This window comes from Ornithodoros turicata, chromosome 8 (assembly GCF_037126465.1).
Source record: "Ornithodoros turicata isolate Travis chromosome 8, ASM3712646v1, whole genome shotgun sequence".
Taxonomy (NCBI): Eukaryota; Metazoa; Arthropoda; class Arachnida; order Ixodida; family Argasidae; genus Ornithodoros; species Ornithodoros turicata.
In genome coordinates, this window is record NC_088208.1 from 24,742,069 (window position 1) to 24,758,350 (window position 16,282).

The following is a 16,282-nucleotide window of genomic DNA, read 5'->3' on the forward strand; positions in this document are numbered from 1 at the left end:
GTAATGAACCTGTAACTTTTTGTGGTTTCGTTTTACTTTCAAGTTCCATACTAGAATTACGTTGCTACTTTTATTTTCACCACATATTCTCACCTACTTCCTGCCATGTATCATGCCAAGTATCACTTCTGAAACATTGGACGCGTCCTACAAATTATCAGTTACACTGGTGTAAAAGTCTTCCTACAGGCTAGACAACTTAACTAAACTTACCTTTTTCGCCACCACCTGAGAGACTATGTGCAGTAAAAATTTTAATATAAATCGTAGTATGGATAATGTAGGCCTGTACACAAGTGATATACATACTTTTGCCAGAAATGCACTCGTTCCAAACCAAAATTAATTTAATTAAAACCTTAAAACTTTGTGTGCATTTTTCTTTGTCTTTTCACAAGTTCTTTGTAGCAGAGGCACCATAGGAGTGGCTCTTCACCTTCCTATCTGCCATGCAAGACTTGGAACTAGAAAGAGAACTGGTTTCTTCAGCTTCAAATTCCTGTGTTGACAAAATAAAGATAATTTAAAGATGGTGCATACCTTGCACTGCCATAGATTGTACTTCAGCACACACTACCACATATACGGCAACACCAAAGTACAGCGTCCTCACACTAAGCCTGGTTGTACTGGTGGGTACAGCAGTGGATGCATACATGAAGTTTGAGAGGGCAATGAAGCTAAAAGAAACCTACAATGGCTTCAGTTCCGTTGTGACAGGAGTGTTTTTATGTTGCAGGAGACTATTGATTTGATTCTGACAAATTCAAACCAACTTGTCCAACTTTCTACGCTATTGTAAACGAGAATTAGCCGAGGGAGGCCACAGACAGACAACACACACACACAAGCCGCCATTTCTATGTTAATTCGTGTTACTTCATGTCGGGCTTCTAATAAATGTTTCTGCATGATACAAATTTCCTGCTAGACAGATTTCATGGGGATGTTTAATTTTTAGATGCGAGGTGCTAACTACTAGCAAAGAAAACTAGGGTGCCATATTGACCTTGTCATTGCTTTTTGCTATCTACTGTAGTAGGTCACACTCAGAAACTATGCCTACCCCTGCGTAGGTTGTAGATTTTGTGGTTAGTCGCAGCTCTCTTCACGGACAAGGGACAACACAAACCACATGAAGCAATCACATGTTTGCAGAGAATGCTTGTGACTGCAGGTAGTCACTGTAACACAGATGAGCTCCCCATGCACATAATCGCGTATGAATGCACTATGCAGGTGGGTCAGCTGTCTGTGCAGCTCCCCAGTGTCCCTCTCTCCCCTACTGCCTGTGGAGCTACCTCATTGGTCCCTCTCCCAAATAAGGGGGGCAACATTTCAAGGTGAAGCACACGTGGTTTCTTCTGTGAAATCATGCAGTCTACAAATGCCATCTTGTTGCTACCTTGTGGTTGGACAGACACTTTGTCACATGGTTTACCCCCCCCCCCCCCCTTTACCCAAACTTCACCCTCTCCCGTGCACGGAGTCAACCTGTCGCAGCGTATTTGCGTGTCCACACTTGTGCGTAGGCAATAATATACGTACTGACATGCAAAGAAGAAGCGCTTTTATACTGGCAAAGAAATTTTATATTAGTTTTTTATTTACACATAAAGCAGAGCTCAGGACAGCACATGAACCAGTGAGTGAGATGCACGTCTCTACCTCATGGCAGAGTATTCAAATTGCCATTCTTACAATAGTAGTAGAAGTAGTACAGTTACACAAGGGAATGTTGCAGTGTCAAGAAAAAGGAAAAAGCTGCCATTATGATGGGTACTCGCCTCTGCTACCCATCATAAACAGAGGATTCTTCTAGAACAATGAGACCTTACAATACAACATACAAGCCCCCATTTTATGTACAAATAATGGTCCTGTCTCTCAGACACATCACAGAAGGGCACAAGACAGAATGCACGCATACAAAAATTGGTACACAATTGTAACTCACGACCACCACTTTGGTCCATAGCAAGGTGTGGAAAGATAATATAATAGCTTTCTGGATGATAATTATGTCGTAGCATACATCTAAAATACTCTGCCCGAGACAGGGCCCGCTTGCATGAATGTTGGGGAGATTCCTCAACGGCTTCATTAGTGCTACTGTCTTCAACGCTGCTCGTGTGCAGAGCACCGGCAAAGGTACTGAGGGTGGCACTGAGGAATTTACTCAACATCTGTGTATGTAAGCATGCCCGGGTATTACCGCAAAGGACAGACACGCGTACTACCTGAAATCTCTAAGCAAAGCCTCAGTGTCACTTTGACATAAATTTTATCTTTCAGCAGAAACTTGGCTGTATTAAACGAGTGACAGATATGCAGGTACGTAGCAGCTAATCTGCTCTACAGTGGAAGCATCAAAAGTGAAAAAAAAAATGTTCTTCTGGAAGTCATAGTGACATAGCATATCACTTTGTAGCCCAAACTGTCAGTCAGCAGGGAGTTACCCTTGCCATACACAAAAGTGCGCCAGTAAACTTTCGGTGTGTCATGTGGACCTTATCAGAGAATACCTTAGGGGAAGGCAGGCTTCAAGTTAGACTACCACATCACTCTCATGAAAAAAGATAAGACAAGAACAAGAAGAAAAGAAATGCTGACACTGACAATGTAATGCTGCATGTGCAGTGTTCTGTTCTGCTATTTCCTTGAGACATTGCAAATAAGTGTCCGTTCTGCTTAGTAGTATACTATGTGCAAATGGCTTCCCAGAGATGAAATGACAAATGTGACAACCAGGGAACTCCGACACAAAACAGTGAATTCACTTTACACCCAGTTCCAGTGAATGCTCCAAGTATGGTTCTATCGTCATGCATACTTGATCACTTAATTTTTTTCACTACGTAAGAAAACATTATAAATGTGCTTTTCCCACACAGGTTTGGGCTTGCACGTCTGTGCGGCAAAAGTGAAGGCAGGCAGATTGCAGCTGCACTCTACTAGATACCCTTGAGTGGATTTGTGAAAAATATTTTACGGGTGACCTGGAAGTGCCCAGATAGCTGCACAGTATAATCACAATGTTTCTGCCCTGGTGACATTGAAAGAGGAACACATTTTGAAGAGACATAATTAGACCCTCGTATTTTCAGGTTTAGAGTTTCGTTATAAACCGGGGAGCGAAAAAAATCTGACTTTATCTCGAGAGCTGTAAAACGGGCAATAAATCAGTCGGTACTGGGTGTAAAGCAACGAAACTGCCAAAAAAAATATTGAATCTTGCATTTCAGATGAATACGAGATACCCAAAGCAAAGTGCCTAGCGTTCTTTGGTGCTTGTACTGGAAGCTGAATCTGCTTGATTTCAAGGATCCCCGGGTTATACCCGCAAGCGAGGACGTCGTGATTTGGGTGAAAACACAAGGCCCTAATCATCCTTACGAGCACAAGAAAGACTGAACTGATAGCATTGTTAGCACCAAACAACGCTACGAGACAGTCACACGAGCGTCTCGCTTTTTGTTCCTTCCGAGAAGGAGCTCCGTGTCCAACATGGCGGCAGCATCTGTTGCGTCTGACTTACGTTGAGATTAGAGCTTGAAGCCAACCGCATGCTTCTGAGCGGGGAGGACTGTGTTGCCATTGTCCGCAGCGGGCTGATGAAAGTGGACACGGCACGGCTCAGTCTCTGACGTGGCGTGCCAGTTTTACGAATCGAGAGGACACGAGACAGCTTTTCACCCTTTTTTGTGGCATACCTGCAAAGACGCAACTCATCTGCATACCTCCGCGAAACACTCACTCGTGAGAGCGCTCATTCATGCTCAATTTTGGAGCTCAGCATGTGTGAGCAAACAGGACTGAAGTGACAGTGTGTCTACGAAACTGTAGCCTTCAAATTTTCCCCGACTTTTACAGGTTTTTACTGGCTATTTCGAGCGAATTTGAGGACCAAAACAAAAGGGAACTTGGTGCCTGCTGGTACGTTTTCATACAGATCCTTCATAAATAGAGCCTGAAGTTGTCGGGAATTTTTTTTTTTTTATATCCGAGGAGTAAAAATCGGGTGAATAAACATGTGCTGTAAATTAATGTGGGTGGAAAAACTACCAGTATGCTAAACTCGGGGGGGAAATAGAGTTCAGTCACCCAACTTAACTGAATTGGTTCCGTACAATTGGTGATGTAACTGCGTCTGCTGCCAAACGAGTTAGTATGCACTCCAAGAGACGTCTCAGTGAGGGCAATTTGCCGGGTAAAAATCAGGTGTCCCCCTAAAGAAGCAATCTTCCATTCGGGGTGAAAATTTGGGGACTAATCGGGTTAAACCCTAAAACTTCAGGCTCTAAACCGACCGACCAATTTTTCGGACCCCGATTTTTCGGACACGCTCGATTATTCGAACTCGTTCGTGGAACGGCCGCAGGTACCATAACGTGCAAAATTTCGAATGCCGCGCAGCCCCGTCTCTCTTGGGGTGACGGAAAATATTGGTACCATCCGAAATTCGTATCAAAAGAAATATTAAGGCAAAATATAGGCAATAATTATTCATTTTTCCTTCCTCTGAGCAGAAGAAGTCTGTCGTAACGCTTTTGAGTCTTCGTTTTTGGCCAACCGCTTTATTCAAAAGGCCCAGCACGTGCTGCCCGCCCGCGAGTCGCGCGACAGCGCTGTAAAGCGAGCTTCACCTAAAGCACGTATGTGTTAGGTGAAGCCGACTTGCGGACTTGATGACGGTGGTGCTTCTGTCAGTGTACACTGACGAAATGTGGCTTCGGTAAATAGAAGCTGATGTTATCAGGCAGAGCTGGAAGCACGTTAGGAAAGCATCGACAATTTTTTCCAGCCTACTAGTGCTTAGTAAAGTTTATTTTGAAGCGGAATTCGTTTTTTCGGACTGCTCGATTATTCAGACTTTTACGCGATTCCCGCAGAGTCCGAAAAATGGGACGGCGACTGTATATATATGTGGCACACCTATCATGTCTGGTGAAGCATTGAACACAATAGTCTGCACCAGTCATAAAAAGTCTGCCCAGAAGTTCCTTCAACTACTATAAGCAATGGTGTTCAAATGTGCTGATGATTACATAAAGCTAAGAGTCATACATACTTGATTGCCTTGCTGAAAGCCGTTGACTGCACACTGGGATCGAGAGCAACTTGCTCGGGGCGCATTTCCGTGAGGAAGGTTTCCTATTTGTTGGATTTCAAATTGGTTATGTAGCAGTATGCATAGGGCCTGACTTTTTCGGGTTTTATTTTTGGACAAATTCGGGGGGTAAATATCGGGTGATATCTTTCATTCAAAAATTCGGGTGTATTCGGGTTAAATCCCGTTACGGCATATTCTGTCGTCAGGAATTCGGGTGTATTCGGGTGATTTTTTTTGTTTAATAAAATTTTTTTTTAACATGGAACTAATGTTTAGCAATGTTATCAAACTTTATTTTAATGCACGCTTATGAGCGTGCCACGCGACCCGGATGTTTTCGGGTAGATTCGGGTTAAACCCGAATTTTACAGATTTCGTTCTGGGGGTAAATATCAGGCAGATACGGGTTTAACCCTAAAAAGTCAGGCCCTAAGTATGCATTCACTCAATATGCCAGGTTAATGTTGTTTCTCTCCATGCATTTATTTTGGCAAAACATTCAGGTGGGTCCTTGCATCAATTACAAGATTGACAGCTACGAGAAACTGCTCTTGCTGACGTGACCAGAAAAAGCAATCGGCACATCAATTTTTATCGTTACATAATGTAGTAAGGCACTCTGTTGAGAAAAAGGGCACTGAACGGCATAGACACAACAGTTAGGAGAACTAGGCAAACGTTTCTTACATGATCCGGCTTGTTGTAAATTTTCCCAAGGTACCGGCACAGATTCGTCAAGAACTCTGTCTTTGCAGGCTTCTCGCAGAGTGCAGCAAATGTGTAGAGATTCTCGGTTGTTTCATTTGCCAGTAGCAGAACCAACCCAAATGTGTTTTTGAAGTCTGTCAACGAACGACACCAAATGCAAACGCACAGCAAAGGGAAAGTCTTAGCGCTAAGAGTAAGATATGGCTACATCATTTTAGTTGTGATTGAAACTAAGCTCTACAAGGTGGTGATGATGATGATCACCTTGTGAAGGTGCTAGTTAAACTACGTCTGAACAAACAGAAACACAACACATCAAAGCATTCAGTCTAGGATGAACATGTTTTACACTGTGGAGTGAACTGCAACTTTTGCTAAAAATATTCATTAAATTTTTTAAAATCAGATGTGTTAGTAGTAAAGCGTACAAACCATTGTCATCAGTAATGTCAACAATCCTTCTAACTTCGTACAAGGACACCAGCCGAACATGCTTGTAGTTCTTTGTGTAAGTTCGTCCCAAAGTACCAGTTGGATTCACTGGACTCTTTGAAGAGGTAGCTGCTTTTGTCCGCCGTCGACACAGCTACAAGGAAAAAAATTGTGGTTCATACAACCAGTGTGTCATATAAGACAGTTCTTAAGCACCTGCCTTTTTCCACACGAATGCACGCATACACAAAAAGGAAACTGTACTGAAATTATCAGATCAAAAATTGCCTCTCAGATTAAAAGTTGCTTTGAAGGCTTTTGAAGTAAAGTGGATTGATGACATTCAGTAAAAATTCTGATTGCCAGACAATATGGACTGAATTCGTGGCTCCTGGAAATCTGACTTAATATCACCCAATTTTACCCTCTTTTACAGCTTCTAACATAAAACTCAATTTTTACTCCAAGTTCGGAAGAAACATAAAACCCAAAAATACAATCATGTTTCACCGGCTAGCCTGCATTTTGTGTCTGTCTCTCTTAAAGGGGGCAGAAAGTGCAAAAATTTATCTTCAAAGCTACAAATCCTTGAACATCGCGATAAACGTTTCCGCAGCTCCCGTGACGTATACCGAAGGCCCCGGGTTTTCCGCGATTCCGCGAAATATCGCGGATCGAGTACCCAATATTCGGATTTCCGAACATCCGACTATTCGCCGAATACGAACGACACCTCCCCAAAAGTGGGCTTCACCTGACGCTTCCCTGCATGAGGTGAAGCCTGCTTTATGAAACTGCCCATGCTGCACGACCAGCACAGACAGATTGTAGTTTAGCTTAAGATAACGTTAGCCCAAGGTTATTGTGCATGCTTCGCCTGAGGAAGAGGCAGCGTTCCTCCCATGTGCAGTTTAGCGGTGGCAGCGGGGGACTGTGATTTGATGTCTGTCTCTTAAATATAATGCCTACAGCCGAGAAACAAAAAGGGTGTCGTGGAACTTCCACAGGGATTGTATTGTAAGGTCCTTCCTATAATCTTCTTATAAAGTTCCTATAAACTCTGTAGATGCTGAAAGATCTTTCAGCAGGTATAAAATGATTAAGGTGGCAGACTTTTGTCTTTGTCAGGGGAGAACACAAGATATGATGTATGTAATGCTGAGCCACAACAGTGCTTTCAATCTGTAATTTTATAAAATATTTTTGTTCCCACATTATCCAAGAAAATAAAGCGTTTTCCATGTCAAGCACCCATCGACTGCCTGCCGCGGAAAATCGCGGAATTTACAAGTCGGTGCCACAGAATTTTGAATTTGCCGCAGCAGAAAACCTGGGGGACTTACGTATACGTACCGTAACCAGTCTTCTCCCACACCTATGCTTTCGCAAGGACACAAAAGTTGGGCATCCTTACCTCAAGGACATCCGAGAACAGGTACAGGACTAGGTTGTCTCCTCGTCTGCTCAATCCTCCATCCCCAATTTCCACAGCGTCAATGCAACACACGAAGAAACGGTGGCCCGAGAGGAGGTTTGGCTGCGAGGGAAATTTCAGTTCAGCGTCAAGTGCAGGAGCTGCACCAAGTTCGTGATACGCGTGCAGACAGTATATCGCATTATGAGTCGTCTCTGGCTTGTCGTCGAGACTGTTTCGCATGATGCATGTTGCCAGCATTTTTTTGTAAAGGAGTTTGCATCTGGCATCACAGATCTGCAGTATGCTGTCACACTATGCATACTACTTTCACTGTATGCATAAGTAGAGCCTGAAGTTTTAGGGTTTTACCCAATTCTTCCCCGAATTTGCACCCCGAATTGAAGGTTGTCTCTTTAGGGTGAAACCCGATTTTTACCTGGCAAATTGCCTTAACTGGGATGTCTGTAGGAATGCAATAATTTACACGTTTGGCAGAAAAATTCAGTTAGATCACCGTTTCCACCAAACCACTACAGGTAGTTTGAGCAACTGAGCCCGATTTCACCCCGAATTTAGCGTACTGGCAGTTTTTTCACCCGAATTCACATGAATTTAGTGCACATGTTTATTTACCAGATTTTTACCCCCCGAATTTAAAAAAAAAATATTTCCCGAAAACTTCAGGCTCTATGCATAAGGCAAGTCATTTAAAGCAAAAACTCACTGGGCAGTTTTCAATGTCGTTGAATATGTCGAACATGACAACCTGGCTTTCCGTTTTCCGCTTTCCTTCATTGATATTCCTGGAGGAATACGAAAGGAAAAGAGCGTGTTCACTTTCAGCTCTAGAACCAGACATATATTTTCTTGTTGCTTTTTTTAACATTACATCCAAAGAAGCAATACAGTCAGGTGTAAACGGGACGCAACAGAAATGATGCGAGACTCACAACATGACTTCATTCAGTGCCTTGATAGCTTGCTCCACTTGAAGGTAATCCCCATTTGATTTAGGAGTGCGTTTCTGAATTTCTGTATGAATAAAAAATTATGCATTCATCAACTGCTGGACATTTGAGAGAATGCTAAAGTAACTTAAAAAGAAGTGCCTAAAACACAGGGCTGTATCTGCACTGCATGATTACTACAATATATATCATAGTTAGGGCCTGACTTTTTCGGGTTTTATTTTTGGCCAAATTCGGGGGGTAAATATCGGGTGATATTTTTCATTCCAAAATTCGGGTGTATTCGGGTTAAATCCCGTTACGGCATATTCTGTCGTCTGGAATTCGGGTGTATTCGGGTGATTTTTTTTGTTTAATAAAAATTTGTCTTAACATGGAAATAATGTTTAGCAATGTTATCAAACTTTATTTTAATGCAGCGCTTATGAGTGTGCCACACGACCCGGATGTTTTCGGGTAGATTCGGGTTAAACCCGAATTTTACAGATTTCGTTCGGGGGGTAAATATCGGGCGAATACGGGTTTAACCCTAAAAAGTCAGGCCCTAATCATAGTTCACACTGAATGTTGGGACAAAAATTAGGGGGTCTTTCAAGGACTTTTTAAGGTTCAGCCATCATGTTGTCTGTGACGTAAAACAGTTTTTTTTTTTTTTACCAGGGCTTCAATATTTTAGAAAAATATTTATAAGCTGCATAAGCATGTGACTGCGGTCTCCTGAATGTTAAAGACCATAGAACAAGAAAAAGATGCAAAATCAAGGGTTTTGAAGGACTCCTGAATTCCAGATCTTGAAAATGGCATTTTCAAATTGCAGGGCATTCAGAGGTTTCAAGGACCAGTGGCAACCGCGAACAATGTCCCGTAGAGCGATTTTAAAACCCTGCGGATCACTGCCGATGTCGTACCTTTGAGCAGGAGGATCATGCTGCCTAGACGCTGTACCGGCCTTATGAGGAGCTCCACTAGAGACTGTCTTCCACACTCTGGCTTTGTTTGACACCTCTGTGAAAGGTGTATGCGAGCCGTGCATTAGGCGACAGATTTACGTTCACAATGTACGCACAAAAGGGTGCTCAAACAGCTGTCACCTGAATGCTGCTAGTATTCCACGAGCGCATGAAAGAAACGATGCTTGTGTAGTCGCTTTTCGGTTTGTACTCACTTTTTCAGTGGTTACATTTTATGAGGCATGCAATTTTAGATACCAGTAAAGAATCAACAACCACAGAGAAAAAAAAAAAAAGAAGATAGCTTCACAAAGCTGCACCCTACATAGAGAGATAAAGCTGACAAACCTATATAGCTAGAGCCTGAAGTTTTAGGGTTTTACCCGATTCTTCCCCGAATTTGCACCCCGAATTGAAGGTTCACCCTTTAGGGCGAAACCCGATTTTTACCCGGCAAATTCCCTTCACTGGGATGTCTGCAGGAATGCATTAACTTACTTGTTTGGCAGCAAATGCAGTTACATCACCGTTTGTACCAAACCATTACAGTTAGTTTGAGCAACTGAGCCAGATTTCGCCCCGAATTTAGCATACCGGGAGTTTTTTTCACCCGAATTCGCACGAATTTAGTGCAAAGTTTATTTACCCGATTTTTACCCCCCGAATTTAGAAAGAAATATTTCCCGAAAACTTCAGGCTCTATATATAGCTAAGAAGCTAACCAAAGACTTCACTTTAATTATTCATTAACGAAGTCAGTTACATTGATTTATTGAAATTAACCACAGACAAAATCGTAACATCGAAGTATTACATTAAACTTTCTTGAGTGTGGATCGCATAAACGATCGGAAGACATCCAAATTCTACGTAGAAAAGCCTACCTTGAGAAAGGCATGAAACCTGGGCTTCTCTGTATCGCATTGGATCAAAGTCTCTTTGGTTTTCTCAAAGTAGTTCACAAACGACGGGTACGCCCTCGCGAACCCTTCTTTCTGCAATATAACAAAGAAGACAGGCAAAGACATCAGTAACGCGACAGTAACGTCGTAGCGACGTCGAGATATCCGTACATGCATCAGTATAGCTTCCCCGATGCTGTGCTCTTCTCTCCACGAACGCATCATGCGTTGCAGGGTGAGCTGAAGACTCTTGTGCACATCGTAGATGGGAGGCAGATTGCCAAAGATGATCTTGATCTCTGTGGGATCTAGAAGTGGCTCCCCTGGTGTGTCAGGGTTCTCCAGAGGGATCTTGAACAGCTGCGAATCAATTTTGTCGCCTCAATTAATTATATGTTCATTTAATTAATCCTTCGTAACTACATCTATACAAACTACATCTCAAATGCAAGCTACATATAGGTGTAGTAAAGTAAACCTGCAGTACCATTTTAATCCAACCATGAATCACTGAGATACTATTGAAGTTTTCTTAGTTAGCTTTCTCGACTTCACAATTAAGAAGTTCTACTGTACCATGGCAGCGAGTCTTTTCTTGTGGCTTTGTCATTCGCAGGATACTGTAAAGCCCTTTTGCTTAGTGACCCCCATTTTTTATAAATCAGGTTGTTAAGGAAGAAGACATGTCTCAGCGGCTAACATCACACGATCTCGCTCCGCGCATCCACCACATTTTTGTCATGCTCGTTCTGTCATTCCATTAAATGTACTTCATCGTGTACAGATGGCCTTGATGCCTTTAGACAGGTACAGCTCGTGACGCAGTTGTCTGAAATAGCTTGTCAGCAGTTCTGCAACCCATGTTTCCTTGACTGCCCTTGAAAATGTTGTTCCAAGATTGTTTTGTTGTGTTCTTGAAATTGTTTTGAAAATGTTGTTCCAAGAAAATTTGCAAACATGAGGTAGTCACAAATATGAAAAGTTTTGCGGTGCGTGCTCGCAAACACAATGTCGCTTGAGCTCTAACACGTGGCTACTATTGCTCAGATTATCATGCACGTAAGCTCTTAAGCCAGAAATAAACGGATGAAACGCAATGAATACTGTACGTAAACTATCTTTCAGACTATTTATGTCGCAGACACGTAAGAAATCTGCATTCTACTCACAGTGATGATGGTGTGCAAAATGGCAACGTAATTTGTTTCAGTCTGGAGCAGTTCCCAGCACACCTGCTGCCTTTTGGACATTTGGGTTAAATCTGGTGCACCATTTTCCTTCGACTCGTTAAGGTTTTCTGGAAAGTTCAAAGCCAAAAGACACAAATGCGGTACGTGCAGTAACGATCACGATTCCGCACGTTCCACAGGGTAGACTCTACACTTAGGGCCCTGTATTTTAGGGTAAAACCAGTTTTTATGCCCCCGACTTCCATCATCATCACTTGGGGTAAAACCCGAAAATGAACTTGTCAAGTGCCAATTCCGTCACCAATATGGGTACCGGAGAACGCCAAGCATTGGACACTCAGCACAGCTGTTCCGTATCTCATGTTCGTCTAAAATGTGATAAGCGCTTTTTTTTAAATTTTCCACCCATTATCGCCTAATTTTACGGCTCCCAAAATAAAGCCCAATTTTTAACCCCCCCCCCCCCCTACATTTTTTTAAAACCCGAAAATATAGGGCCCTATCTACACGGCACTAGAAACGCTGCATCGTACCGCTTGCCAGGCATTTCTTGGGAGAGATCGGTGTCACGTCCAGAATTGATATGGACCGATTTCCCGCGCAACTGACCGACGATCGTCGCTTGTGCCGGGGACTTTCGGGAGAGAAGGGATCTACGTGCGTCTGTGCTGCTTCTTGGGCCAGCTGATGAGCCACTGTTTCCTGTAACCGCCTCCTTTTGGTCTCAGACTTGAAGCCCCCGCTTTTTGCTGGAGACTCGTGGCAGCCATTCGTTTTGGCAGGCGTAGGCGGATTTGCCTATTGAAAAAAGGCCGCGAAACATTACATATTAGATGTACAAAAATGTTTTCCATGCGACTTCTAGGGTTCCAGGCAGTCCCATGACAAATATTACAGACTAAGAGGGTCGTGAGCTGTAGACGCCTCGAATTATAGGATTAGATAAGTGCAAACACAGGGCCGCAGCAAAGCTCTGGATTAACCGAGATTCAAAGTTAACGAGTTTTTACTACACGACACTCCACATCACATGTGCTCTTTAGAGCTATGTTTTTTTTTTTTTATGCTGCGGATGTAGAGTAGAAAACTTCCATAAATCACACGATCCACTGGAAGTCTGATTCCAGATCCAATACACGCATTACCTGTTCGTAGATGTACTTGTCTCCTTGAAAGCACATCCTACACTGGATGCTGGCCCAAAACCACTGATGGAAGAGAACATGTTGCACATGTACACACCGTCACTGCTCCACCGCTGAAACATCCGCAACAATGACATACCTCTGATTTGACAACTTGTGTACTGGGGCTCAACGCTTCTGGCAACACTGGCGCAATGGGGTTAGAGTCATCGACAACCAGGTAGTGACAGAAAGGGTGAGTGACGTTAACGACCTTTGCACCTAGAATAAACCGTAATTCATCCAATTTCAGACTTTCTTTAATTATTCGCAGAAAAACACATTACAGGCAGCATCAAAAGACAAACATCAATAACAAATATTGGATCTTACATCTCACACAGTTTGCTGAAGCAAGTTAAACACTCTGCTGTCAATCATACTTTACATTACCATTCTTTACGGCAACCTCTTCCATGTGCTTCTGCTCGTCCTCTGGAAATCCCAGAAATGCGACCCTGCATCCTGTCAACGCATCAAGCTTCATCTTCATCTGCAGAATGGAAAGATGAATACAGGAAGTTATGATTCACCGAATAATGTCCTCGACAAAAGACAAAGAAGAAGGACTATACATTCGTAGTCTGAAGTACATCCAGCTCACGGATGGGCTTAAAGTGACGTACATAATATACGTACAAAATGCACTGATTAAAAGTGTATTAAAATACAAGGCACGAATACATTATAAGCTCATGTGCTTCATATAATTTTGCAGCAAAATTTAGGTGCTCCTTTCGTCTTGCCACATTGAGTAGAGATTATCTTCACCTGTGAATTGGCAATTCTCTATGAGCACTTTTTAAAATTTTCCAGTCATTACAAAACACTGATAAAACTAAAACAGCACACACCTAAAGCCATTTATAGTTCAGGTCAATTACTCAATAAGAGAAGAACTATTTGTAAGACATCAGCATAGTATTCCGTGTTATTGGGGCACGCCCACTGACACAAACAAATCACGACTGACCATTTCGTCGCTCGTGATGTGGAAGTTTCGATCATCACGGCGCTTCCAGGCTTCCCGCAGCCATTCTGTTTTCATAATTGGAATCTTGAAAGCGTTGCAAACCTTCAAGGAATGCAATGCAAGGCTGAATGCACAATTACACAACTAAACAATCATCAATGCACAGACAGAAATAACACTACAGCATTATAAGTAGAGCATGAAGTTTCAGGGTTTTACCCCGATTCTTCCCCGAATTTGCACCCCGAATTGAAGGTTGCCACTTTAGAGTGAAACTCGATTTTTACCCGGCAAATTCCCCTCACTGGGATGTCTGTAGGAATGCACTAACTTACTTGTTTGGCAGAAAAATGCAGTTACATCACTGTTTGTACCAAGCCAGTAAAGTTAGTTTGAGTAACTGAGCCCGATTTCTCCCTGAATTTGGCATACTGGACATTTTTGCACCGGAATTCACATGAATTTAGAGCACACGTTTATTTACCCGATTTTGACCCCCCGAATTTAGGAAAAAAATATTTCTCGAAAAATTCAGGCTCTAATTATAAGTAATGTACAACATCACATTTCTGAGGGTCTGCACACCCACCGGATATTTCTGGCTGATGACCGAGTCTGCCACGCAATGTGTGACGTGAGGCCTCGATATTTTGTCTCGCACGCTTGCACCCATGTAACGTGCCAGCTGGAGAACTTCACTCTGCATTGAAAACGGGATGTGGGACTGTCAGTAAATGAAAGTTGAATGATGGCAGTTCAAGAATGCGGCCCATGCAGTGCTCTACCATACCCTCTTATTTTCTTCAACTGCCACCATTGAATTGAAGCATGCAACTGCAATTGGGCATTGTGAGGATTGTTTTGTGTTTGTTCTTCCATGTTTAATTGCCTCATCCACTAAAACATTGTCAGTAAATCTGTAACTAGACCCTTGTGTCACACAGTTTTTCTTTTTTTTCTTTGTGATAGGATAAGGAATGTTCAAAATTGTTTTTCTTGTTTTTCTGTTTTTTTTTTTTCAGGAGCTGTAGAACAGGGAAGCATGCTCACCAGCTCTTTCTTGGACTTGAACCCCGCAAAGACAATCACGACGTTACTCATGGACAGGTTGTAGACGGGCCTGCCCTTGTCAGGAAAAGGCTGTAAAAAGACGTCTATGATGTTTCCATTCAACTGCAGACATTTCATAGGCAAATCTCTGTGCCTTGATTCATAACATGACTGCAGGCAACCACACTCATTCAGAAGAACAGTACTGACAGTTCGCGTTGAGGCAATGTATTTGTTTCCAACAAGCTGATGTTAGTTATTAGTCATTCAATAAAGCAACTTACCAGGTCACGTTCCGTGCACTGAAGAAGTGCAACTGGGCCGAGGACAAGTGAATGCTCCTTTAGCTTAGTGAACTGTTCCCCTTCGAAAACGTCAGTAATGAATATCGTGCCATTGTCTTCGAAACATTCCTCGCCAGTGTCACTGAAAGTAATGGGTACCCCGTGGCACTAGAAATAAAAATGAACTTGTGAAGCTTGAGTATCGTGACAATCCTCTGGCACATGGATCTCACCAGTGCTGCTTCTACGACATCTTGTCTGTCTTTCAAATGGCCAATTATGCATATTCGCGTCCTTGGTGGTGCTATAATTTCAGGAGGTAGGCATCAGAAAAGAAACAATGTAATGGGACACTGAACTGAAAGAAACTTACCGGGTGTGTAGTCACCGACGTAGAGTGAATTCACCGAAAACGTGTCACACTGCTCGTGCGCTGCCATGACAACGGCAAATGTAGCTTCCCTCACTTAAAATAATGCGGTTAAACCATTCCTCCTGAAATGACACAACGACGTCCATACATGTACATGTTTCAGAGCTGTTTTGACGGCATTCTTTTGGTCGGCGTCACCATTCTGGAAGTCAGCTTTACCGCACACTTCCTCACACATTCTCTTATTCCGCAATTTTATGTACAGAAGCCAGGCATGTTTTCGCTATTACTACATCATTCCTCGCCCGTGCTGTCATCGACGAACTTTTCAAAAATGCTGTTTAGGCGGTGACGCGAGGAAGACCTCTACGCTGTTCATGGGACGTTAATACAACATAAAACGGAAGGTATGTCTTCCTTACGACGCCTAGTATATATTTACTTCATAAGTCACTGTAATATTTCAGTGAAGGACAAATGTGGACTTACTTGCCTCGATGTCCACTTCAAAAGTTGTTTGAAAAATGGCGGCCGTTACCAGATTAAAAAGGCGGCACGGCAACCCCTTGCCCTCGCCGGCTTTAATGAACTTATTTGTTTATAATCTTTGGGTTCAAGGATCCAAAAACGACGCAGTACAACTTCACAACAGAAGACGCAATTTGTAGAGTGCATAATGATATATAGCTGTACTGAAAATTTGAGTTCGAGCAGAAAGCCGTTTGCCGCTAAGTTTGC

General features: G+C 42.7%; 1 protein-coding gene across 2 annotated transcripts; it reads right to left on the reverse strand.

Annotated features, from left to right (window-relative positions):
- Positions 1 to 329: 329 nt before the first annotated feature.
- Positions 330 to 16,138, reverse strand: LOC135366750 (protein ECT2-like). Of its 2 annotated transcripts, none has more exons than XM_064599617.1 (23): positions 16,034 to 16,138; positions 15,545 to 15,666; positions 15,405 to 15,475; positions 15,172 to 15,339; positions 14,888 to 14,977; positions 14,427 to 14,537; positions 13,838 to 13,939; positions 13,258 to 13,357; positions 12,965 to 13,086; positions 12,826 to 12,888; positions 12,214 to 12,478; positions 11,660 to 11,787; positions 10,662 to 10,850; positions 10,473 to 10,583; positions 9,547 to 9,643; positions 8,621 to 8,702; positions 8,395 to 8,473; positions 7,668 to 7,790; positions 6,254 to 6,407; positions 5,801 to 5,955; positions 5,072 to 5,154; positions 3,539 to 3,713; positions 330 to 499 (listed from the first exon to the last, which is right to left on the reverse strand). In XM_064599617.1, the coding sequence occupies exons 2-23, from the start codon at positions 15,609 to 15,611 to the stop codon at positions 392 to 394; spliced, it is 2,643 nt and encodes an 880-aa protein (XP_064455687.1). In that variant the 5' UTR covers positions 15,612 to 15,666; positions 16,034 to 16,138; the 3' UTR covers positions 330 to 391. The 2 variants fall into 2 exon arrangements, with proteins under 2 accessions (XP_064455687.1, XP_064455688.1); XM_064599618.1 differs by having other exon boundaries at positions 16,038 to 16,117.
- Between the last annotated feature and the right edge of the window lie 144 nt (positions 16,139 to 16,282).